The sequence below is a fragment of the Pan troglodytes genome, chromosome 7 (assembly GCF_028858775.2).
Source record: "Pan troglodytes isolate AG18354 chromosome 7, NHGRI_mPanTro3-v2.0_pri, whole genome shotgun sequence".
NCBI classification, from domain to species: Eukaryota; Metazoa; Chordata; class Mammalia; order Primates; family Hominidae; genus Pan; species Pan troglodytes.
This window is the reverse complement of record NC_072405.2, coordinates 37,527,376-37,553,427: the sequence shown is the minus strand read 5'-3', so window position 1 is coordinate 37,553,427 and position 26,052 is coordinate 37,527,376. Positions and strand designations below refer to the sequence as shown.

Below are 26,052 nucleotides of genomic sequence, written 5' to 3'. Positions count from 1 at the left end.
AACTGATTTGGGCGAGCCTTCTCTGTGAGTGAAAGCTTACAGTCAGTTTTTGGCCACCAACATTGAGCTAATGTCTGTGTTAATAGGAAGGGATGGAGACATTGGGCCTTGAGAAGACCCAAAATCTGGGCTTCAGTAATGGAAATGACAACATAAACTAGTCATGGAAAGGTGGCCATCAGGAGAGGAAAAAATAAGCAATCATGTAAACCATAAAATAAACACTCCCTGCTAAGATGTACCTGCAAACTAACATGCAAACCATCATCAGCAAGCATAGCAACAGACTCCCAAAGTGGGAGAATGTGACAAAATGTGAACCGAGATACATTTTAAAACAATTGCACTTAAAATCTTTACGGAGATAAAAATCACAAAACACAAGTAAGTAGATTTGAAACTGACAGAAATCGAAAAAGTGAAAGATGCAGTCAGTGAAAAATTTGCCTTTGCTTAGTTGGTTTAAAAAGAAATAATTAGTGAAAAAGAAGCTTTTCAAACAGTGCAAAAGAACTATGTGATATTCTAGAAAGTGGTGATAAGGTGAAAGATCAAAACAGATCATCTGTAAGATCCCACCAAGTAGCATTTTAATACAGATTGTTCCTGCTTTTTATGCATATAGTTTTTTGGTACAAATATGGAATCATACTCTAGACTTTTATAACTTTTTCATTAACATAGACTTTTTTTTAATTAGTAAGTCTTCTATACCCTCAAATCTATACTTGCACATGGGCATGTCATAATTTATGTAAACATTCTGCTATTTTAAGCTATTTTGGACATGCTGTAGTGAGCATCTTTAAATGTTATTTAAAAAATATCTTTTTCTTTGACTACAAAAATAAAAATATTGAAAAAATATAAAAACATGAAACAAAGATCACTAATTTCGCTGCAAAAAAATAAACTTTATAGATGTAATTCTGTGTGTGTGACTGTAGGTGCATGTGTGTGTGCAATAGCCATTTTATTACACATTTTGTAAACCTCTTTTATCACTTACCTTTGTGAATAGTTTTCCATGTAAAATATAGAGTCATATCACCTATAGCATGTTTAGTTCTCATTGTAAGCCTCTACATACATAATTAATTCCCATTGTATGACAGTAAGTTGTTTTATTTCACTATTATGAACAGTTCTATCAGTTATGGTTTATAAGTAATGTTGAGGTTTTCTTAATACACACTTATGTTCATTTTCAACAGGTGTTTGCTTATGATCATTGTTTCTGGTCTATGGATGAATCTGTCAAAGAAAAGTATGCAGGTAATAGAATCCAGCATCCTGTCAACTACTGATGGTATAGAAGAGGGGTTCAGTATTTTTTCCCTTACACGATTGCTTGGCAAACCCCCCAAACTGTGTGTTTCCTCTGCTGTCACACCACAATAACAGTCATCAACACAGAAGATGACTTAATGTGACCAAATGTTGGGGGAGTTTTCCCTGCACCCCAAGCAGCAGACACTGGCTGGGTGTCCTCTAACTCAGTTCCGATGCTCTCTACCTGGGGACAGCGTCAGATCCACAGACTGAGGGCTCAGTCCCACAAGACCGCTCCCTCCTTCCCACCAGCGCAGGTCCAGGCCTCTAGAACTTCTGACCTACTGGCTTCCAATTAGGGTTCCCACAACCTCCTCTTTGGGTTTGATTAATTTCCTAGAGCGGCTCACAGAACTCAGGGAAACACTTGTGTTTAGGGGTTTATTACGAGGGATTTTCTTTAAAGGAGACAGGTAAACAGTCAGATGAAGAGATACAGAGGGTGAGGTCTGGAAGGGTCCCAAGCGCAGGAGCTTCTGTCCTCATGGAGGTGGCGCGGCGCCCTCCCAGCGTGTGGATGAGTTCTTACCTTCCTATTGGGCCCTGTGTGTTTAGCAATCCAGAAGCTCTCTGAACCCTGTCCTTTTAGGTTTTTATGGAGGCTTCCTTATATAGGCATGATTGTCAACCGATTAGAAATGTGATTGGACAAAAAGCGCATGACTGAACACAGCATGTCCTGTCTGTTCAGACTTTTCTTGGCCATTCTGTGTAGCATTCCTTCCTTTAGGATATGAGGCAAGACCTTGTGGAATGAGAAGCTCTTGACCCACAATCAGATGAGAGTCTTGCCTCCGGCAGGTAAAAGGAGGGCAGGAGATCAGATAGTTTCCTGAGGCTAAAATGCCCCAACGATGTAAAAGACTGCAACAAGGGTTAATGAGCCAGGAACTGTGGATGGTAACCTACATCTCTATAATTACCATAGGATATATATGAGTACCATAGGATTCTTTTGCATAACTGTAGAAAGTACAGACAACACCCTCCCGTGTTTGCTATTAGAGTTTTTAATGTTGATTGGAAAATGGGAGATTCACCGTGTGCCATTCTTGGTATACGTTGATGAAATTACATCACTAGTACACACAGTGGCTATTCCACGCTCACACGCCCCAGCTCTTACATGAGGCCGGGAGCACAAGGTCGCCCCTTAGATTGCCCTGGAGGCCTGAGACTGGGCTGGAGAGACAGGATGGCATAGTGAAAGAAGGGGAGCACCGGCCAAGGAGAAAAGGAACCCTAGGCTGCAGGCCCAGCCCTGCTTCTTACCGCCCCTGCGCCTTTCAGTAAATCACCTCACCTGTCAGAGCTTCAGTTTTCTCTTTTTGATGGAAAGGAATATGCCATATTCTCTCTAAATTTTCTTTTGGCTCTGGAAGTCTGTTACTCTATTATTCTTCTAAATGATGACTGTCTCAAGCCCCATCTCACCACAAGTTTAGGACTGCAGTGACAGCCTTTGATTGCCTTTATTCCTTACTGCTTTTGTCACCTGTTTTTAAACAATCTCTTTTAAATATTAAGCATCATATTGTTTTGGCTTCTGTTATGAGAAAGATGAATATTATGGCTGTTTTGAAGTTAAGATTCATTTGGTCTAGGTGGCCCAATATCAGAAGTATAAGTTAACTGGTATTAAAAAAAAAAAAAAAAAAGGAAATGAGACATAATGGAATACCCTTGCCATAACATAAAAGCATCCAGTTCTTCCATGTGGTATTGAGACTAAGTGAGGTAGGGTGACTTGTCAGATTCACATTCGATTACTGACTAGTGACATATCTCATTTGGCCTGTCGGGGAGAACTTGACTCTGTTCTTTATGTCCATGATTGAAAGCTGAGGGAAATTTCCAGGCTCTGACTCCCTGTCCTAACTGGTATGTGTTGTAGATCCTGTAATTAGAAATTGTCACTGAGGGAAAGGAGAGGGGGTTGGTATATATGATTATTCTAAACTCTGGTACCCACCGAATAAAAGCACTGTACCCACCAAATAAAAGCATTGCCTGAGTGGTAAATAGTTAAGTCCAGGTACACCTGGGTCCCAAGTATAAATTTCAGATATTTATAATCATTGATTATAAAGTGAGCAGCTCATTGGCTCTGCATTGCAGGGGATTCTTAGTCGTGTTTATTTATTCAAGCATGTATTACAGGGAGCTGATTTTCCCTCATGTCCTAACTAGAAATAACCTGGAAGGCATAAGCCTTTGGGAGCATTCTTCAAATTTAAAAATCTTGTTTGGAGATAAATAAGCAGATTATACATTTTTGAGATTTTTGTTTTTGTTTTGTGAATTGTTCATATGTAGTTTTGGCTTAAAATATCTTTTCTCTTATTCTCTCTCTCTCAGGTCAAGATATTGTTTTCAAGTGCCTTGGGGAGAATATCCTGCAGAATGCTTTTGATGGCTACAATGCATGTATCTTTGCCTATGGACAGACTGGTAATGTTAAATAACATGAAATCACATAAACAACCGTCAATGAAAGAAAATAGAACCATGTTTATTTTACTGAGTAACATTGCTGATTTATTCCTTGTTGTTTTTGCTTTCAGAAAGTACTGTAGATGTTGAAAGTAGTCAGGAACATTATTTTAAAATGAGTGTAATAAAATTAGGATTGGGATCTTTTATCTTTACTGATTTTTCTCACAAGGCACTGGCAGCATTGTTTTTCGAAAAAATACAGAGCTATGACTGTTGAACATATTACTAGCCATGCCTATAGATCATGCTTTTTTAAGGCTTTCAGAACCATAACAGATAAAATACCAAAAAGAACATACTTGTTAATATCTCACCAGTAATAACTAAGAAGCTTTTTGGCTTTTGAGTCTCTGTGGTCAAGAAAAGAAAATTTGAAGTGAACTAGTTACTTTTGTAAGAGTAAAGTATACAGCTTGTCCAACTAGAAATGTTCTCACAGAAGAATGTGTTGGATATTTTCAAGAAGCCTCATGTGTCGTGTTGAAAGGGCAGAAAGCTGGGGCCAGGCGGCGACAGCTCCAGTCCTGCTCCTGCAGCTGGCCAGCAGAGAGACCTGGGCAGTTACTTAACCTCTCTGCCCTTCAGCGTCCTTATCTGGAAAGGCTGATGATCATAGACCTTCTTGTAGGGTTGTCATAATGAGTTCCCATGTGCAAACTTTTTACAGAAGTCCTGGTACTTAGGAAATGTGGCACATTAGCTTTAGGTATTATGATAACAATAAAATGTTGCATGACAAAAGCAGCAACTTGTAGGTTAAAAGCATATTTGCAAAAACACTGCTACTAAAAACAGAAGGAATTATACTTAAGCGTCAGTAGTTACTGGTTTTCGGGCAGTAGGACTATGGTAATTTAAGTTTTTTCTTTCTATTTTCATGTGTTTTCTAAATTTTATTTAATATATATTTCTTTTACAATGGAGAAAATATTTTATTTTGAGACGGAGTCTTGCTCTGTTGTCCAGGCTGGAGTGCAGTGGCACAATCTCTGCTCATTGCAGCCTCTGCCTCCCAGGTTCAAGCGATTCTTCTGCCTCAGCCTCCGGAGTAGCTGGCACTACAGGTGCCTGCCACCATGCCTGGTTAATTTTTTTGGTATTTTTAGGAGAGAAGGGGTTTCACCATGTTGGCCAGGCTGGTCTCAAACTCCTGACCTCAGGTGATCCACCCACCTTGGCCTCCCAAAGTGCTAAGATTACAGGCGTGAGCCACCGCATTCAGCCGAGAAAATAATTTTATATAAGAAAAAAGATTATTCTTTAGTTTCCACACTATAGTGAAAGGGTAGCGAGTTAATTTGCTCTGGGGTCCACAGGGAGAACCTATATTTTTTGTGCTGTGATCACTGGTTGGGAGCAGGCACTATAGTATTAATTATATGGCTCTTTCAGCTTATTTCGGAAAACTTTTAGACCTCACTATTTCTCACTTGTTTTAGGTGTTTTCTTAAAGTATAAGGATGATTAAATAAGTTTATTTTTCTATTTTTTTTTTTTTTGGAGATGGAGTGTTGCTCTGTAGCCCAGGCTAGAGTGCAGTGGTGCAATCTCAGCTCACTGCAACCTCCGCCTCCTGGGTTCAAGCAATTCTCCTGCCTCAGCCTCCCGAGTAGCTGGGACTACAAGCATGTGCCGTCACGCATGGCTAATTTTTCTTTTTTTTTTTTGTATTTTAGTAGAGACGGGGTTTCACCTTGTTGCCCAGGCTGATCTCGAACTCCTGAGCTCAGGCAATCTGCCCACCTCAGCCTCCCAAAGTGCTGGGATTACAGGCGTGAGCCACCGCACCCAGCCTATTTTTCTTTCTTTCTTTCTTTCTTTTTTTTTTTTTTTTTTTGAGACAGAGTCTCGCTGTCGCCCAGGCTGGAGTGCAGTGGCACGATCTCGGCTCACTGCAGGCTCCGCCCCCCGGGGTTCACGCCATTCTTCTGCCTCAGCCTCCCGAGTAGCTGGGACTACAGGCACCCGCCACCTCGCCCGGCTAATTTTTTGTATTTTTTTAGTAGAGACGGGGTTTCACTGTGTTAGCCAGGATGGTCTCGATCTCCTGACCTCGTGATCCACCCGCCTCGGCCTCCCAAAGTGCTGGGATTACAGGCGTGAGCCACCGCGCCCGGCCCTATTTTTCTTTCTAAAGGACATTTGCTTTTCACTTTCACATGTGCAGTAAAAAAGCTTCTGTACTTATTATTCTCATTATATTTGGGTGTATTTCTCACTGCATTTTGGCGTTTTGCCAAGTGTTTATAATTTATTATGAGCAACGGAAAGAGGGTTATGCATTTAACGTCTCAAAGAGAAAATAGTAACTCTGATTTCCATTTTTTTAGGATCTGGAAAATCTTATACCATGATGGGCACAGCTGACCAACCTGGATTAATCCCAAGACTTTGCAGTGGACTCTTTGAACGAACTCAGAAAGAGGAAAATGAAGAACAGAGTTTTAAAGTAGAAGTGTCCTACATGGAAATTTATAATGAAAAAGTTCGAGACCTTCTTGATCCCAAAGGGTAAAGGACTTTGAGACTTTAGTGTTTCAGCATTGTGAACTGAAACAGACTTAAATTGGCTTAAGTGCAAATCTTTTTAATTTTTTCAGAGGGTCTCGCTCTGTCACATAGGCTTCAGTGCAGTGGCACAATCATAGCTTACTTCAGCCTTGAACTCCTGGGCTCAAGAGTTTGTTTGTTTGTTTGTTTGTTTGTTTGTTTTAAACCCAAGAAATTTCAGGTGGAATTCAGCTCTTTGTGGGCTGTGAGGTGAGGGAGAGGCATAATCAGAGAGATGAAACCTAGTCTTTAGGACAGTGAGTTTTTAAAGATTCTCAGGAACAAAAACAAGTGCCCATGATTTCATGGCACAGACTTGTAAAGAGAATTGGATTGGAAGTCTTAGGAGGCCTTCACAAACGCTGGTTTGACTCTACAGCTGTAACTGAGTGAGGAAAGTGCACGGTATCTAGAAATCTGTTCATTCCACAGAGAGTTTTTCGAGTTCAGATTTTAAGGAAGTGCAACAGTGGAGAAAGATGGAGATAATGACCACAGCCTGTGGCTTGTTGATGTAAAAACAGCATTAGGAAGGTCAAAGAGCCAAATAAGCTGAGGCCTACAGAAAGTTTGCAGGACAACAGGAGGACGTTTAGTTTTGCTGGATGAGGAAGATGATCAAGGAAAAGAGGATCTTAGAGGCAGTGAATCATAGTGACTCTCAGTCAAGAGCAAACAGAACCCTCAGCTCCTCTCTGTTGTCAGTTTTCCTTGACCAAGATGATAATCTTTAGGATTCTCACAGGGAGATTGAATTGATGCTCAGTGCTTCTGTACAAACTTTACTTAACAAACATTTATTGAGTGATCATTATATGCCAGGCACTGTGCAAGAACTCACAATGTGGACAGAATGAGAGTTTTGTAAACAAATAATTAAAATACAACGCTATCTGCTTTTAACTTGTGAAGGAGGCTCCTACAAATTAGAGAGCAAAGGGACAATGACTGATCTTGCCCCTAGGAGAAGGGAAGATTCCAGAGTGTACTTTCTTGATAACATTTGTGCGGAGTGGGAAGTTGGTCCACTGGGAAGTTGGGTGAGAACTACTCAGGTGTAGGGAACAACCTCTCCCACACCTTGAAGGTGTAAATTAATCACCTTTGGAGAATGATCCAGCAGTTCAGTGTGGTCGGAGAGTAGGATGCACAGAAGTCAACATGGAACAAAAGGAGGCCAAGATGGGAGGATCGCTTGAGCCCAGGAGTTTGAGGCTTCAGTGAGCCAAGATTGTACCACTGCACCCCAGCCGGGGTGACAGGATGAGAGATTCATCCTGTCTCAAAAGAAATTAAAAATAAAAAATGTTCCAAAACAAAGAGGCCAGAGAGTACCTTACAGTCCAGGTACCCACATCCTACTTAATATTATATCCCTGTATATTTTTTTCTTTGTTCTGCCTTGAATACTTTTTCTTGGACTTTGACCTCGCAAAGATCATCACTTTTCTGAGATCCAGCCCAGACCTACTCTTTCCAGAAATTCTTAGCTGACTGACTTCATACCTGTTCATTCTTCTGCTTAATCCAGAGTGCTTGTATGGCATCTTTTTAACTTATCTGCACATGTACAGTCTTTAGTAATTTCTCCTATGTTTGTCTTGGGTATAGGTTAGTAATTAACAGCTTACTTACGGTAATTACTTACAGTAATTAACAGTGAATTCTGAAGAGCTTCGGATTTGCATAGCTCAGGATCTAGGTCCTCTACTTGTTACCTATTGAGCAAGTTTCTTAAGCTTTCCAGGCCTAACTTGTCAGCCTAGAGGGAACTTGAAGAGGGAAATGATAGGATACAATTATCTCAGAGGGCTGTTATGAAGATAGACTGGGATGATACACCTGAGGTCTTAGAACATTTGCTGGCATACAGTAAGTGCTCAATAAGTGGTAGCTGCTGCTATCTCCCCAGTGAAAATTTCTTGGAAATTTTTTTTTTTTAGTTTCTGAAGATTCAAAGTAAATGGATTAAAATCTCTAAAGGTGATCTCATTTCAGTCAAAGACCATTTGAGAAAACTTCATTTTTTATTCACGTACTAATTATATTAATTCAGCATCTAGTATATAGTAATGTAATTATGTTGTTTTACTCAGGAGATAATAGAGGATACATTAAGAAAAAGGAAATATGAAAGGAAAAAGTCAATAATAGACTATATCCTGGGCGAGAAGTAAATCAAATACTCTATATCTACTTTATCCAGTTACATGGTAATAAGTGACATTTTTAATGGTTGATCCTAGGGTACTATAGATTTTAGATTTAAGAGTCATTTCCTTATCCCCTGATTTTACTGTTTATATGAAGGGTTATTTTAGAACTATCCTCTTCTCGCTGTCTTTATTATGGGTGTTAGTGATTGAATGTGGTTCAGCTTCTGTGCTAGTCATTCATTATATGTGTTCAACATTTCTTCCCTTCCTCTCCTGCCTTCTTAGTTACTAGCACTCGCTCTCCAAATGACGGAAGCTAACACATTTGGAGTCCTCACTGTCACCTTAATCTCTCTAATCTTCACTTTGTTAGTGAAGTCTGTTCATTCACTTAGTGATTCTTATGTGCCAGGACTTGTGCTAGGAACTGCAGACTCCCAAAATAATTAGACGTTATTCTTGCTGTTCTAGAGCCCAAAGTTTATTATAATACAAATGGATAAAAGTAAATTAATTCATGCCTAAGGTGAGGATAAGGAGAAGCTGACTAAGAGGTGGTCAAGAGCAGATTATAAAGGAGCATGCGTATCAAGCTGAGGAGTGTGCACCTCTCTTCATAGGCATCAAAGAACCACCCAAAAACTTGACGCATTGGTTGGGCACGGTGGCTCATACCTCTAATCCCAGCACTTTGGGAGGCTGAGGCGGGCAGATCACTTGGGGTCAGGAGTTCGAGACCAGCCTGGCCAACATGGCAAAACCCTGTGTCTACTAAAAATACAAAAATGAGCTGGGTGTGGTGATGCACACCTGTAATCCCAGCTATTCGGGAGGATGAGGCAGGAGAACTGCTTGAACCTGGGAAGCGGAGGTTACAGTGAGCTGAGATCCTGGCACTGCACTCCAGCCTGGGTGATAGAGCAAGACTCCATTTGAAAAAAAAAAAAAAAACTTTAAGGATTATAATTTATTACTTATTTTAAAAAAGATTTTGTGTAGTTCAAAAGTGGACACACATTCGTGATTTAAAATAAGGATAAACAAAAATATAAAATGAAAATCACCAGTAACCTTATCATTGACATTCTTTTTTATAATTTGATTTTTAATTGACAAATGAGACTTGTATATGTTTATGGAGTACAGTGTGTTTTGATCATGTATATACTATGGAATGATTATATCAAGCTAATTAACATATCCATCACCTCACACACTTACCATTTTTTTTGTGGTGCAGGCATTTAAAGTCTGTCTACTCTCAGCAATTTTGAAATACACATTATGTTGCTGACTATAGTCACCATGCTGTGCAGTAGATCTCAAGAACTTACTCCTCCTAACAGAAACTTTGTACCCTTATTTTTTGGTTTATTCTTAATATTTTTGGTTTATATTATTAATATTTTTGGTTTATATTATTAAGTATGCTATCTGTGCTCTACATTTTTCTCAGATGTCCTTTATTGGGTTTATTAGTTCCTTCTTTGCTAAGAGGGGTTTTCTTTTTTAAAAAAAAAACGTAATGAATATTTAATTTTAATTTTATTGAATCTTTTTTCATGCGTTTATTGAAATGATCATACTTCCCTCCTCCGCCCCCTTAAGCTGTCAATGTGATTAAAGCGCATGGATCTTTTTTCCAATGGTGGGTAGCCTAGAAGCCCTGAGATAAGCCCAGTTTTGTATTTTGAAATCATTAGATTCAGTTTACTGTCTTTCGTTTGTCTTTCTTCATGACTGAGACTGGTCTGTAGTTTTCCTTTCTCGCACAGTTAACATTTACTGAGTTTCTGCTCTTTGTACCACATTCTCTGTAAGACAAATAGATTGTTCATATTTATTTGACTCTGCATTCTTTGTAGTAAGTAAATAGACATCCCACAATATACCCTTTTGAGTGATGTGATATTTAATCACATTATGAAGTTTTCTTCGCAGTGAAGATTTTAAAGTTTGGTTTAAATTCTTCTGGGATCAAGTCAGTTGGTTTTACTTATTTGGGGTCTTTCTTGGATTCATTGTATATTTTTATGGAGCAGAGCTGAGTCCTTTTTAAAAATAGGCTATTGTTAAAAAATCATTTCTTTGTTTTTCATGAACAGAAGCCGTCAGACGTTGAAAGTCAGAGAGCATAGTGTGTTGGGACCTTATGTCGACGGACTTTCTAAACTGGCTGTCACAAGCTACAAGGTAACAACATCCTGTATGTGAACTATGTAAATTTAGTGTAGTAGGGTGGGGCTCTTTTTTTTCTTGGCTTAATTTGTTATTTTTAAAAATTGCATATATAATAGCATCACTTAATAAATCACTTTACAAAAATCCTAAAAATGAGATAGTTGATCACAGACAAGCGAATAAATATAGACTAAATAGGATGAGGCTTTTAAATGAAAAGTTATCAGACTTAGTGAATCTAAAGTGGGTTTGGAATCAATCTAGAAAATTGTGAATTTTATCTTTTGTTGTTGTTTTCCCATTCTGGGGCCTACTTTTACTTCCTTTTGCAGTTAATGTTTTTACTTTGAGGCTTTTTATGTATCATGTTGAATTTTTTTGTAAACATTCTTCTTTTTCTAATAGAAAATTGTGATTTTCAGTTTTTGATGATGTGTGTCAGTTAGGATTGTGTTCAGTTGCACATAACATTAAAAAAATGTATCAGAGTTACTTGAAACATGGATTATTATCTGTTTTGTCCATTATATATTCTCAGTGTCTGAAAAGTACCTGGCCTATGGTAGGTGCTTTCAGTATACATTTGAAAGTGTGAATGAATGGTGATTGAAACAAGGCTTTTCAAGGAAAAGAAATATGGAGGTAGACTCTCCAGGGCTGGTATGGTGGCCCCAAATGTGTTATTAGGGACCTAGATTCCTTCCAGTGGTCAACACAGAGAGGTGTGGTAATGTCCTTATTCCCATAGTTCAAGATGGCTCTTAGAACCAACACGAGATAGCATGCCTACTCCCTTAAGGAGAATTCCCAGATGGCGTATTTTAATTTTAAATCTTATTCACTAAAATGTCATGAGGCCAGAGTGAGCTGCAAGGGCATCTGGGAAATGTAGTCTCTTAGCTCGGCCATATGTGCCACGTTGAAGATTGGGCTGCCCTACTGGAAAGAAGTGAAGACTGGGTAATGGGAAGCATCTAGTCGACTTTCGCACATACATTTTTCTCACTCCTCATTAAGATCCTTGTAAGGCAGTTGGGTGTCATAGCTCTGCATTGTTATTAATGCAGTTAAAATCCAGGTTGGTTAACTGTTTTAGAGCTTATAACATTAAAAAAAAAAAGAAAATCCCTTGACCTTCCTATTGTATTTTGTTGTTTCTCTTTTTTAGTAATAGTAGCAACCAAGTGGTAAGTCAATGCAGAAAATTAGTCTCTTGAGGTTCTCATTTTTAAAACCAGGTCTGCTAAGATAGTGGTAGTCGGTGATATGCCTGTATGAAGCGACAAATGGCACAAGTTATTTAAGTTATTTGTGTTGCTTATTTGTATAATCTAATTTAACAATAAATTTGTATTGCTTCTGTATTAAAGAAACTACGTTTTTTCAAATTTCTATATTAGATGAGGGTTGGTGTGGCATACTTGTTCATCTTGTGTGACCAAAGGTGTAGCTTCTGAACTTTGAGTCAAGGCTGCCACCTCTGTACCTGTAGCAAATGATGTACTTTGAAAGTTTTCAGAGACAGTATTGGCTATTGTACTCCATGGGGCTCAATATTCATTGAGAAACAAAATGTTAACTCCAAATGTTGTTGACTAAGTAGCAAAACTTGTAATGAATTTTGTAGTGTAGCAGGATTTTAGTGTGTATTACACAAGTAATGAAACGTGGGTCTATGACTTGTTTCCACTTAGGATATTGAGTCGTTGATGTCTGAGGGTAACAAATCTCGCACAGTTGCTGCAACCAACATGAACGAGGAGAGTAGCCGATCCCATGCAGTTTTCAAAATCACCCTCACACATACTCTCTACGATGTGAAGTCTGGGGTAGGTGTTCAGATGCATGACCTGTTTTTATATTTCTAAAGTGGATTATTTTTTTCCTCTTCAGGTGTTAGATGAATTAAAGTCCTGGCTAGACTTGTGTATCAATGAGGACTCTGGACAAGAAACAGAAGCTCCTCTAGGTCAATAGAAAGGGATGTCATGTAGGGAAGCAGGTGATTCCAGGGTTGTTGGGACATCTGAGGAGGACCAGGTTCTAGACTGCCTCTCGAGGAATAACTTTCTGAACAGCACACATCTGGCTACCGGGGTGGTGACACCTCTGAGGACACCTCTAGAACTCTGTGTTCCAGGCATGCCCATAGCTGTGATCCAGGAAGCAGGAATAGAGAAGTTGCTTCTGTCCATGCTGCTGCCTCGTAGCACCCTGGAACCTGGAGAATGTGCTTGCATTTCCCCAGTCCCGCTGCCAGCAGAAAGAGCCAGAAAGGGGCAGCAGGCAGCCTCTGCTCTGCTTTTGCGTTCCAGCCTCTAGCAGGTGTATCCTGAGCCTGGGTGGCCAGGGAGTCTGAGAAATGTGGGTTTAAGCTTCCCGCCCACTCCCACTAAAGGAAGGTGGAGCAGAAGTTAAGTGCACCGATGGCCCACTGTCTGCCCCAGCAGTTTTTGAGTTTTAAACTGTGACGGCTAACTGCGTGAGCCAATGGTAATGCTCTCGCTTGCCCAGGCACTGTGCCTCACACCTGTAATCCCAGCACTTTGGGAGGCCAAGGCAGGAGGATTGCTTGAGCCCAGGAGTTGGAGAACAGCCTGGTAACATAATGAGACTCCATTTCTACAGAATATTTGAAAATTAGCAAGGTGTGGGTGGTTCATGCCCATAGACCTAGTGACTAGGGAGGCTGAGGTGGGAGGATTGGTTGAGCCCAGGAGCTTGAGACTGCAGTGAGCTATGATTGCCCCACTGCCCTGGGCAACAGAGCAAGACTCTGTCTCAAAAAAAAAAAAAAAAATTCTAGCTGATTTAGCAGAGGTTCTTTTGCAGTGTTGCCTTCTGTGAAACACTATTAGAAGGAATAAATGACACTGGGGCAATTGTACTATAAAATCACTTGCTTTTGTGGAATAACTTTTTGAGTGTTTGGTTTTGAATCTAGTGAAGAGTAAACCCAGTCAGAGATAAACATGCTTCTGCTGCATTGCAAACTTCTCTGTTGCCTAGTATATTTGCGTTTTCCCTCTTTTTATGTGAATTTTACGTATTTTATTATGATGCCTACCCCCTAGTGTGTCCATTTTAAATACCAGAAGGTAAAATAATCACCCTGGCAAAGTGCTATATTTTGGCAGGATTTTCATCTGCTGAAAGCATATTTTTCTCCTTTTACCGTCACAGCAAGATTAGTGTAACAACAAAAAGTTCTTTGTTTCTTATTTCCTTTTCAGCATAAAACAAAAAACATACTGAAGACTTTTTTTTTTTTTTTAACTAAAAGTACTTTTGATTTGGGACGCTGAATATCCTTTTGTTAACAGCATGTTTATTTATGGAAATAAATGTCTATTTTAAAGGAAAGCTTTAAAAATGATTCAGTCTATAGATTTTGGTGTTGGTTTCCTACATTCCTTATATTGCTATTGAAGTACGAAGTATGTTACATGTATGTGCTTGATAAGAAAACACTTTTGATAAAGATATCTATGTATCTGTATGTATATAATATCTTAATTAGAAAAAGATGTAAATCTAATAACACCTGACATGAAATGGAATTATATATGAATAAGATGTAAATGTTACAAAATGTTTTGAGATTTTGAGGGGTTCTTCTGTTGTATAAAGGTCAGATTATTTTTTTATGTCAGAATTGCTAGTGTTTTGTCTCAGGATTATTGATAAATATCCATGAAATTTTAAACACAGTTTCCAATAATAGTAAAATTTAAGTCTTATAAGTACTTTTGTATACTGCTCTGGAAATTTCGTTGGGCACCCTTCAAAATGGCCCATTTTGGAGGCACTGTTTTCCTGAGATAATTAGCTTTCATCCTGGCTGGATTAGTAGAGTTTTATAAATTTTCTGTGTCTCCACCGTTAGATTGTACAGTTTTCTTACAGTGTGTTATAGCAGCACAAAATAATTTTGAAGTAACAGTAAATACTTTTAATAAAAGGTTTAGATCATAACCCATTTGGTTGTGACAGAACTGCTTTTTGTATTGTTTTTTAAGAGACAGGGTCTCACTGTGTCGCTCAGGTTGGAATGCAGAGGTGCAATCATAGCTCACTGTAGCCTGGAACTTCTGGGCTCAAGTGATCTCCCACCTCAGTTTCCCAAGTAGCTGGGACTATAGGCACACGCCACCATGGCCAGCTATTTTTATTTATTTTTATTTTTTTGTGGAGACAGGATTTTGCTGTGTTGCCCAGGCTGTTTTTGAAATCCTGGGCTCAGGTGATCCTCCTTCCTTGTCCTCCCAAAGTGCTGGGATTACTGGCATGAGCCACCACACCTGGCCCTGTGTTCCTGTTGATTAGTATTGATTGATTTCCTTTGTAGACATCTGGAGAGAAAGTGGGCAAACTCAGCCTGGTGGATTTAGCTGGCAGTGAACGAGCAACGAAGACAGGCGCTGCAGGGGACAGGCTGAAGGAAGGGAGCAACATTAACAAGTAAGTGCTCTCGAAGCTTATTTTTATTGCTTTATTTATTTAATAGTCAATAGGGGAACATCTGTGGTTATTAAAATATTAAGGTGATTTGGAATTTTTTTCTGGTATTTTCAATGGGCCTGGGCTCATTTTAGGTTTTGTTGAGATGCCTGATGGGGCTGAAGAGCACAGCCTCAGTCAGGTCAGAGTTTCTCAGCAGTGGCCCTATTGCTGTTTTGGGTCAGGTAATTCTTTTCATGGGAGGGGTGATGCTGTGCTTTGTAGCGTGTCTAGCCGCATCCCTGGCTTCTCCCCACTAGATGGCGATAGTAGCTGCCACCTCTTCCCCCACCCCCAGGTGTGTCAACCCAAACTCACTTTCAACAACCATGGCTGTTCCCTGTGGGGGTATAGTCACCCTCCAGTTGAGAACCACTGGTCTAAGCTATAGAGAGGATCAAAGCTAATTGGTCTCTCAGAGTGGAACTGTTGATCTTGACCTGTGTGTTGCTCTTTGGACAAACATGTACTAACCATGTTGAGCTTTTCCTTTACTAAACACTGTCATGCTTGTCCAAGTCCAAGAAGCTAAGACTTTACGAAGTAATATTTTGTTTACCAGTTCCTTCATGTGGGCTCATTTTAGGTTTTGTTGAGGTGCTTGATGGGGCTGAAGAGCACAGCCTCAGTCAGGTCAGGGTTTCTCAGCAGTGGCCCTATTGCTGTTTTGGGTCAGGTAATTCTTTTCATGGGAGGGGTGATCCTGTGCTACGAATAATACGAAGTAATATTTTGTTTATCAGTTCCTTCATATGGACTTCACATTTTCTCCCTCAAGCCAAATTGTTAGCTCATTATGGGTAGGAAGTTTTTCTGTCCTTGGCTCCCAGAAGGACACATAGGAGTCATAAAGAAACCAAATGGAGATGATAAAACACTGTCACCCAGATGCTATCCTATTATTGAATCTCATATATACAATTTTTGCTTTGTACTATGGTTTAATTATTGTGTTTCTGGCTTCCTTTCTTAAAGATACATGGTTTTGGTGTTATATTGACCTGAAGATTTATAGCTCACATTTTTATGTACTACAAAATATGAGGCTAAGCATTTTTATTGCTTATAGTAGTATTGGGGGAAAATAACTATTTTGAGTTGTGTGCTTTTGAACTGAGCGGCAAAATGCTGACAGGGTGCTGCTCACATGCAGGTACAAGGACATCTTAGTGTTCAATCTTTGTGCTAAAATGTGACATTTGATATATTTCATTTTTGTAACTATTTTGGTTTGTTGCACCATGCAGGTCCCTCACAACCCTCGGTCTGGTTATCTCAGCTCTTGCAGATCAGAGTGCTGGCAAAAACAAGAATAAATTTGTTCCATATCGTGACTCAGTTCTCACTTGGCTGCTCAAAGTAAGTTTGTTTTTTTTCCCTTCCTGGCATACTTTTGGTGGTTGGCAAGAAGGAAGAAAAAAGAGTAGACTGTTAATCCCTTCCAGGTATCATTTCCTCTATCGGTGTGCAAATGTATAATTATTAGGCTCTTATGGTAATGACATTTTTGATGGAATAAACATAGGTTTTTTCCTAGCAATTCACATCCCAGCTTACTAGAACCTGGATGTGGTGGGGTCGCTGGACGCACACGGAATCACACGATTGCTTCTGGAGATTTAGGGGAGTAGAGAAAGGGCCTCCTGCTAATCTGACCACTGTGTGAGTCATGGAGGAGGAGCCTCCACTGGCCTCACACTCAGCTGGGCCACCCTGGCCTTCCACAGACTCCTTTTGTTGGGCTAACATTTTGGAGCTTGTTTTCTGTTTAACTTTGGGACAGTCAGACCTTGGTTTCTGTTTAGCTTTACTCATGATGCCTTTAATTTGCTTTTGGCTTCTTAAAGATGTTGTTAGAGGCTGCAGAGTAGGGCACACAGTCATTCATTCATTCATTCATTCATTGATTCAGTATGAACAAGAGCAATGGAAGTGAGAAAGAAGAAAGCCAATGTGCGGTGGTAGGAGGAGAACGTAGCCTCCATTTTAAAACAGAGGAAAACAGAGGGCGCTTCTTGCCCTCTCTGGCTCGTAAGGGAGATAAGATGTGCACACACAATATTAGAACATGAGTTTGTGATAGATCCATGACAGAGATGGTGATAACATGTAATAGGAGTCTGGTGAAAAAAGAGAGACTTATTTCCAGCTTCCTCTAGCCTTCCAGAGCCCCTTTAGTCTTCATAAGGTGGTGTGGTGAGTTGGATATCGGACTGGGAATTAGAGGGTATAAGTTGCAGTGACAATTTAACCCATTTATAGAGGTGTCACCTCACTAAATCCTTTAATACTCTTTTTTTTCTATTTTTAAAATGGAGAAATAATTTTATGTGCCCTGTTTAATTTTGTGATGTTTTATTTTCTTATTGATCAAGAATTTGTTGAACACCTGGCATGCGTTGCATTAGGGGTTGAACATACTAAGATGAGTTCAACACGGGCCGCCCCAGTAGCTTAGTAGAGGACATAGTTACTGATTTAGTCCATAGCATGTTTAGAAAAAGGCCTTTGTGAAATGAAGTAGGGGTTTCTTCTGGTTTCCTCCTCCTCTCAAGAGTTAACCAGTATTCAACTTTTTAATTCAAAACTCTGCACACTATTTGAATATCTTTTGTTAAAATAAAACATTCTTTACGTAAATGTCAGTGTGTTCTCTCTTAAATGTAATGCTAAAATTCAGTAAATTTTCCACAGTAGAATATCAGGTCCATTACTTCCTTTGGCCAAAATGCAGGACTGTTAGAAATTTAAACAAAAGTGTAAACAAATCGTGATAATTAAAACTGCTTGTAAAAGTTCGTCAAACAACCTCACAAACATCAGATAGTAAGAGATAATTATTAGGAACAAAATTAAAACACCTTGGCCCACCATAAAGACAATTCTAACCTTGTCTTTTAAAATAGAACATTATTATTCAGATATTGTTACTTGAATCCTGACGTCAGCTTACATAACTAAATACCTCAAGTGCTTTTACCCTAAAAAAAAAAAATTTACTTTTCTTTCCTGTCTCAAACAGCATAAGAACTTCTGCTTCTGTAAGACTAACAAAAATGTTTTGTAGTTTTTTTTCTGTAATTAGAAAAACAAGCAAACTGCAAAATTCAAGACTTTGGAGGATGAATATAATTATTCTTTTTCATAAAAGCCATTAAAATCATAGAGTAAATAGGTTTCTTTAAAAAATTAGTGAACAAACTTGCAGTTATATAGGATATTAAGTCTAGAGATCAAATGGGCAGTCTAAGGACTATAGTTAATAACATTGTATTGTATATAAAAAAATTTGCTAAAAGTATATTTTAGGTGCTCTTATCACAAAAGATAACCATGTAAGGTGATGGATGTGTTCATTTGTTTGAATGTAGTAATCAATTATATTACTATGTTTACATATATCAAACGTGCTGTATACCTTAAACATATGTATTTAAAAAAATTTTTTTTTAAATCGTTTCATTACCAAATGAATTTTTTTTTTTTTTGAGACGGAGCCTCGCTCTGTTGCCCAGGCTGGAGTGTAGTGGCGCAGTCTCGGCTCACTGCAACTTCCACCTCCTGGTTCAAGCGATTCTTCTGCCTCAGCCTCCCGAGTAGCTGGGATTACAGGTGCGCACCACCACACCTGGCTACTTTTTGTATTTTTAGTAGAGACAGGGTTTCGCCATGTTGACCAGGCTGGTCTTGAACTCCTGACCTCAAGTGATCCACCCGCCTCAGCCTCCTGAAGTGCCGGGATTACAGGCATGAGCCACTGCGACTGGCCAGGAATTTGTTTTTTTTAATAGAAGAAGTCTTTTTTTTTTTTGGAGACAGGGTCTCTCTGTTGTCCAGGCTAGAGTGCAGTTGTGCAGTCATAACTCACTACAGTCTGGAACTCCTGGACTCAAGTGATCCTCCCATATCAGCCTCCTTTAGTAGTTGGGACTACACCACCATGCCTAGCAATTTTTTTTTTTTTAATTTTTAGTAGAGATGAGGTCTTGCTATGTTGCCCAGGCTGGTCTTGAACTCCTGGCCTTGAGCATCCTCCTGCCTCGGCCTCCCAAAGTGCCAGGATTACAGTTGTGAGTCACCATGCCTGGCCTGTAGAAGAAATCTTGATAAGATACTTCTTCAAACTTTCCACAGAAACATTTCCTGATCATATATTGTCCTTGTTTCAGTGTTGCTACTTGAGTCCATTTAAAACAACAAATATCTTTTGTTGGCCGGGCATGGTGGCTAATGCCTATAATCCCAGCACTTTGGGATGCCTCGGTGGGAGGATCAGCTGAGGTCAGGAGTTCGAGACCAGCTTGGCCAACATGGTGAAATCGCATCTCTACTAAAAATAACAAAATTAGCTGGGTGTGGTGGTGCATGCCTGTAATCCCAGCTACTCAGGAGGCTGAGGCAGGAGAATGGCTTGAACCTGGGAGTCGGAGGTTGCATTGAGCTGATATCATGCCATTGCATTCCAGCCTGGTGACAGAGCAAGACAACCCTCTCAAAAAAAAAAAAAAAAAAAGCACCAAAAAACAAGAAATATCTTTTGTTAACTTAATTGACATAGTGAAAATGGCACGGGTAATCACTGAGTGGCTTCATTGGCCTGGAGGCAAGAGCACCTGTTGCAGGAGTATCTGGTGCCATGCCAAGGGCTTCATGGGTATCGTCTCCTTTCCTTCTCAGAAGGGAAAGGGTGGTGTTCCCAGTGGTCAGATGACACGGAGGGTGCAGAGCTAATGAATGGCAGGATCGGGATTGGAATCATCGCTGACTTGACTGTGCAGCTGTTTTTGCCAAGGCTGTGCTCTTCTTATCAAAGGTTAATTTTCATTAGAAGGATACTCACTTCATATTACCAGTCCTTGATAGAAAATAATGAAAAAAACTGTTCATAGTACTTGAACTTGAAGAATGAAACCATAACATTTTTTAAAAGGTCACTTAATCTGCTGTTTACTTAATTTAGGTTATCATTGCAACTTTCATGTATTAAAAATAACTCATGTGTTTGCTGAATATTTGTCATTATCTTTTTCCTTAAAAATGTATGTGATTGGCCGGGCGTGGTGGCTCACACCTGTAATCCCTGCACTCTGGGAGGCCAAGGCAGGCGGATCACGAGGTCAGGAGATCGAGACCATCCTGGCTAACATGGTGAAACCTCGTCTCTACTAAAAAATACAAAAAAATTAACCAGGCTTGGTGGCGGGCGCCTGTAGTCCCAGCTACTCGGGAGGCTGAGGCAGGAGAATGGTGTGAACCTGGGAGGAGGAGCTTGCAGTGAGCCGAGATCACGCCACTGCACTCCGGCCTGGGCGATGGAGTGAGACTCCATCTCAAAAAAAAAAAAAAAAAAGAAAAGAAAATATATGTGATCTGGCTGGGCATGGGGCTCACTGAGGCCTGTAATCCTAGCACTTTGGGGGGCCGAGGTGGACAGATCACCTGAGGCTAGGAGTTTGAGACCAGCCTGGCCAACATGGTGAAACCCCATCTCTACTAAAAATACAGAAATGAGCTGGGAGTAGTGGTGTGCACCTGTAATCCCAGTTACCTGGGAGGCTGAGGCAGGAGAATCAATTGTACCCAGGAGGTAGAGGTTGCAGTGAGCCAAGACCATGCCACTGCACTCCAGCCTGGGCGACAGAGTGAGACTCCATCTCAAAAAAAAAAAAAAAGAAGAAAAAAAAATTATATGATTTTTTTTTTAACGTCATTTGGACTTCACAGAAGATCGTAAATAGGGGCATTTTTTTTTTTTTCACAAAACATGTTCCAGAGCTTAAGCAGTTTTCCCAGAGCTCTCTCCAAATTGGTTGAAATGGAGATCCTTTTCCTTTAAAGTGGGTTTTAGGTCCCTGTTGCTTTTTCCTTCTTAAATTCTTAGTCTGACTCACCCAGATGCTAGTTTGACATGGGCATACTTCCTGTATTCTTCAACATAATTTCCATTGAACTTGTACAATTGCCCATCTTCTATAACATTTTCAGTTTCACAGCGTCTTTTTTTTTCTGCCTCATATTTGCGTTGTAATTGTGTTGTGCTCTTAATGTGTGTAACATCTGAGAATGAGAGAAGCTGTGGCTTTTCTTGGTGATTTGGTCCAGGATAGATGTGAGTGCTCTTCTCCCAGGGAGGATGGAACAACCATTAAATGAGGGTTACGCATTCGCTGAGTCGTCACTGGGGAACTATTTCATATTAAGATGATTTTTGGTCCTCTGAATAACCATGTAAATGTGGGCCTCTTAACGTGAAGTAACTTCTGGTAGTGAGTGCTCAGATAATGAGTATCTTTCTAATTCATCTCCCTGTTTTCGTTCCTACTGCCACCTCCCTAATGAAGGCCACTTTTCATCTGTCGCCTGGATGACAGTCATTTCCCTCGAGCTTTCTTAGTCCAGTCCTTTCTCCATGGTTAGGTTGCAACATCTTTCTACATTAATACTTTTAACCCTCAGTCTTTTCAGTAACTGTCTATAGGCCCTTAGGATAAAGTCCAAGTTCCTTTTTTTTCTTTTTTGTATAAACAGGGTCTCACTATGTTGGCCAGGCTGGTGTTGAACTTCTGGACTCAAGTGATCCTCCTGCCTTGGCCTCCCAAAGTGCTGGGATTATAGGCGTGAGCCGCTGCGCCCAGCCATAGAGTCCAAATTCTTTAATGGCGTGTGACTTACAAGGTCCTTTATGAGCTGACCCCCTTTACTTTTTTTATTGTTCATCTTGTGCTTCTTGGTGTTACAAATTCCAGCTAAGTGATGAGTGTTGTCTTGCCTCTAGGACTTTACTCTTGTTCCACTTGGAACATGCTTTCCCCTCCCATCTCTTCAGTCTCTCCTCCCTCCTCTCCCCTCTCCCTTTACCTGGGTGATGCTTCTCTATCTTTGGGTCTCAAGTGTCACTTTCTGTGAGAGTCTTCCTTAACCTTTCAAGATTTGGCTCTCTGCTGTTTGTTTTAGACCATATTGTATTTATCTCTATCATCTTAGTCCTTGTTATATAGTATTACTTACCAGCATCCTCCCTAGTGGTGAACTCCAGGAAGAGTCGAGTGAATGAGTAATTTCAGCTCTGTTCTGAATCAGCTCTGTGACCTTTGAAAAGTCTGTCGTTTTCCTGGGTCTCACTTTCTCATCTGTAAAATGAAATAATTGGATTAATATGTCTTCACAGAGTTCTTTCAGCTTTTAAAAATTCTGACTTCCAAAATTAAATTCTTTCCTATGACTATTTAATTTGCTGTTGCCACCTTTGAAACAAACCTCATCTGATTTGCCTAAACAGTTAAAGAGTAAACAAGACACTTTCTACTTTCTCCTTGAATGAGTGCCAGTTCTTTTGTTGTGATTTCCTTTTTGCTGATGGCATGAGGTCATTTTTAACATAAGGGTATTGTTGCTCCATGAACAAGGGCTTTTAAAATATCAAGCATTTGTTGTTTGCCAGGTTTCCTTTTCTCAGCATAAATTGGAGCACAATATACATGCTTTTCTCCTTTGGTAGTTATCGTTACAAATCCTCTTTCAGCTGAGAGCATTTGCTGTTCACGTGGGCTGACAGTGTGCAGTGGTTCTCAGAGGACAACGCGATGCTGCCAGTGAACCAAACGGTGATGAGATTGAATTCCTGTGCTTTCGTTATATCACATTTGAATTTCATTCATGTTCATGGGACTCTTCATGAATTTTTTCTGGAAGTTGCCAAATCTGGAGCACCAGCTATGTGAGATTAATGTCTAGGAGTGAAGAGCAAAGCAAACAGTCATGGCTTTTACCTCCTAAAGTCCAAATTAGTTATAGTTCTTCCCATGTCATGCATTAAATTATATTTTCTTCAACAATATAATTATGTTTTCTGTGGAAAACCAAACTTTCACTGGTATATGAATAAGGGACATATTGTCTGTGATCATATTGACCTTTTAGTAACACCTTAGGAATCATTTTGTTTCTGAAACTAGGGCAAGATAATTTGGAAAGATGTCAGGTCACCTTATTTAATCTTCAGGCCTGAACTTTCTCTGTGTTACCAAATGTGTATTGTGGGCAGCTGTGGGGGAGTGGAAATCATGTTGGACTTGAAGGCAGAGTCTAACCGGGCTAGGATATTGTTCAACTTACCAGTTCTAGATTTTTAGGCAGAGTGCAAGATTTAACCTTCATTGTCCGAACAAACCTGTTTTCTCACCGATAAAACCAGGCTCTGTGATAAATCGAACTCACAAAAGGTGGAGACCTAGGTAAAGTGTGTGCACAAAGACTGGGGAAATCACAGATTGTTCCAACGCATTTTCGTTGTAATAAGATTGGAAAAGCCTTTTATTTTCAAAAGCAGTTTTCCATAGGTTAATGCTGCCCCAAAGTAGAGTTAGCTTTCTTATGCTCTAGTGAGTTTCCCATTACCGGCCCATTGGAGTGTTCCCTCTAATCTTGAGAGTCTGTCATTCAGTGACATTCTGTTCCTAAAAAGAGTATATTCAATCTTTTTGTTTGTTTGCTTTGATGATTTGTCTCAGCCTGGGTTGGTATCCTAATATATGAGTAGTTATCTATTGATTGTAACAGATTACCCCCAGAATGGAACAGCTGCAAACAAGTCATTTATTGTCTCAGGGTTTCCATAGATCAGGACTCCGGGTGCGTGTGGCTTAATGACGTGGCTCTAGCCGGGTTGTTTCACATGGATGTAATTAAAGTGTTGGGGATGGGGGGCTGCCGTCATCATCATCTCAAGGCATGACCGGTGTGGGGAGGTGTCTGCTCACTTACATGGTTGTCAGCAGGGTCCAGAAGATCGGCTTCCAAACTCGTGCCTGTGGGCCTCTCTTCATAGGGCCGCCTCACTTCACGGCAGCCCGTTTCCCCCAGAGTGAAAGAAAACACCCAAGACAGAAGCCACCATCTTCTTTGAATCTACCCTTAGACATGCCATCACTTTAATTCCTTGGAGACCGATGAATAAGTCCTGGCCACCCTCAAGGGAAGCGGAGAGTACTAGGGTGTGGGCGCCAGGAGGTCGCCTGCATAGGCAGCCTTGTCTGTGGTGCAGCAGAGCGCAGTGGGCTTGATGCCCCAAGTCTAGTTTTGTGCTTGAGTTAAATCTCTATTTTTAATGTTCTCAAGTGAGGGTGGTTTTTCATTCTGTTGGAAGCCAGTTGGTCCTAAAGCCGTTTCACTGTACTTAGCAGTTTGAGTGTCATGAAGACAGTATCTCTTCTCAGGACCATTGTCTGAACGGTGGAAGTGCTTCTGTAGAACTTGCAATCTTAGTAGCTTTTGAAGTGCTATCAGAGCGAAGAAAATGAAGTTGCTTTAACACACTTTTTTGTGAGACTATAATTGTACCTTATGTTTTAAAAAGTTTACAAGGTGCTTGATAGCTTGTAACAGCAACTTTCTGAGCCATTATTAGGCTTCACAGAGACTCCCAGTACAGGGGGTTGTGGAGGAGGTTGCCAAGTAAGTATCATGCTTGTTCCTCTAAGGAGGAAGATGTTGGAGGCATTTAAGGAGTCCTTTTTTATTCCGAGTAGTCTGTGTTCTTGTGGTATCATCTTGCCTATAAAATAGGGCAGATGACTTAGAATTAATTTATGTTAAACCGAAATAAAGGTAGGTTTCGTGACATTTCCCCATCCTTTATCAAAGGCTAAAACTCCTTATTTTTAGTACAATGGCTTGGCAGAGAAGAAACAGCACAGGACTCGAGTCCATACACCTGCATTTTAGCCCTGGCTCTGTCATTGAATGTGTTCGACCTGGGGAAATTTGTTCACCATTTCTGATTTCAGGTTTCTCATATGACGTCTTCTTCCAACTTTAATATGCTACTCAACTTTCTGTTTTCTCCTGTAGGACAGCCTCGGGGGTAACAGCAAGACCGCCATGGTGGCTACTGTGAGTCCTGCAGCTGATAACTATGATGAAACCCTCTCAACTCTGCGGTATGCAGATCGAGCCAAGCACATTGTAAACCACGCTGTGGTGAATGAGGACCCTAATGCCCGAATTATCCGGGATCTCCGGGAAGAAGTTGAGAAACTCCGGGAGCAGCTGACCCAAGCAGAGGTAGGAGGCGCCACCGCATGCGCCCTGTGAGTCCAGGAAGAGGAATCAGCCTAGAGCTTGAATTTCCTTCCCCTGGGCTGTGAGGGATGAGTACTCTACTTAAAATTTGCGAATTTCTTACAGCAAGAGAACTTTGGGATGAGTAATAAATAAAGGAAGGTTGTCATATTAGAATTCCAAAGAGGTTTTACAGATGTTAAAAAGGTTGAACAGGAGCAAATAGAATTGAGAAAATGTTTGCATTTCTATTCAGGTGGCAGACAAAAGAGAGAGGTATAATAGAATAGGAGAGGAAGAGAGATGCTGGAGACCATGTGTATGTAATTTTAATTTTTGTGCAGAAAATGATGGAGAGCAGGATTTTTGTTGAATCTCATTTGTTACCTGGTAGAAGTCGGAATGAAAATCTTGAGTCTTCTACACCTTCATAATCTAGCTTTTCCATGTTGTGGATTAATTACGTTTGTAGAAAATATTTTGTAGTAGAAGTACCCATGTATTTAGTGGTACTCTATTACAGCTGTCTTCTGTGTATTCTGTAATGGATAATGTTGCATTCATAAATTTGAAAACCTACCAACTCTGACCTGCAATCCCAAGTGCTCATCCTCTTGGGAAAGTGGAATGAAATATTAGATTCAGGATTCCTACTTTTTTTTTTTTTTTTTTTTTTGAGGTGGAGTTTCACTCTTGTTGCCCACGCTGGAGTGCAATGGTGTGATCTCAGCTTACTGCAACCTCTGCCTCCTGGGTTCAAGTGATTCCCCTGCCTCAG

At 40.1% G+C, this 26,052-nt stretch overlaps 1 protein-coding gene across 7 annotated transcripts in view; it reads left to right on the top strand.

Annotated features, from left to right (window-relative positions):
* The window catches only part of KIF13B (kinesin family member 13B), a 193,805-nt gene that overhangs the window by 70,669 nt on the left and 97,084 nt on the right, over nt 1-26,052 (top strand). For all 7 annotated transcript variants that reach the window (XR_010159235.1, XM_063816266.1, XM_016959285.4 and 4 more), the window contains 8 exons: nt 1,215-1,275; nt 3,691-3,783; nt 6,159-6,339; nt 10,640-10,727; nt 12,410-12,544; nt 15,064-15,176; nt 16,463-16,574; nt 25,065-25,277. Coding sequence is in view for 6 of the 7 variants with exons in the window: in XM_016959285.4 (XP_016814774.4) it covers nt 1,215-1,275; nt 3,691-3,783; nt 6,159-6,339; nt 10,640-10,727; nt 12,410-12,544; nt 15,064-15,176; nt 16,463-16,574; nt 25,065-25,277 (996 nt within the window). In the remaining variant the exon portion in view is untranslated. The remainder of the gene's footprint in view (nt 1-1,214; nt 1,276-3,690; nt 3,784-6,158; nt 6,340-10,639; nt 10,728-12,409; nt 12,545-15,063; nt 15,177-16,462; nt 16,575-25,064; nt 25,278-26,052) is intronic.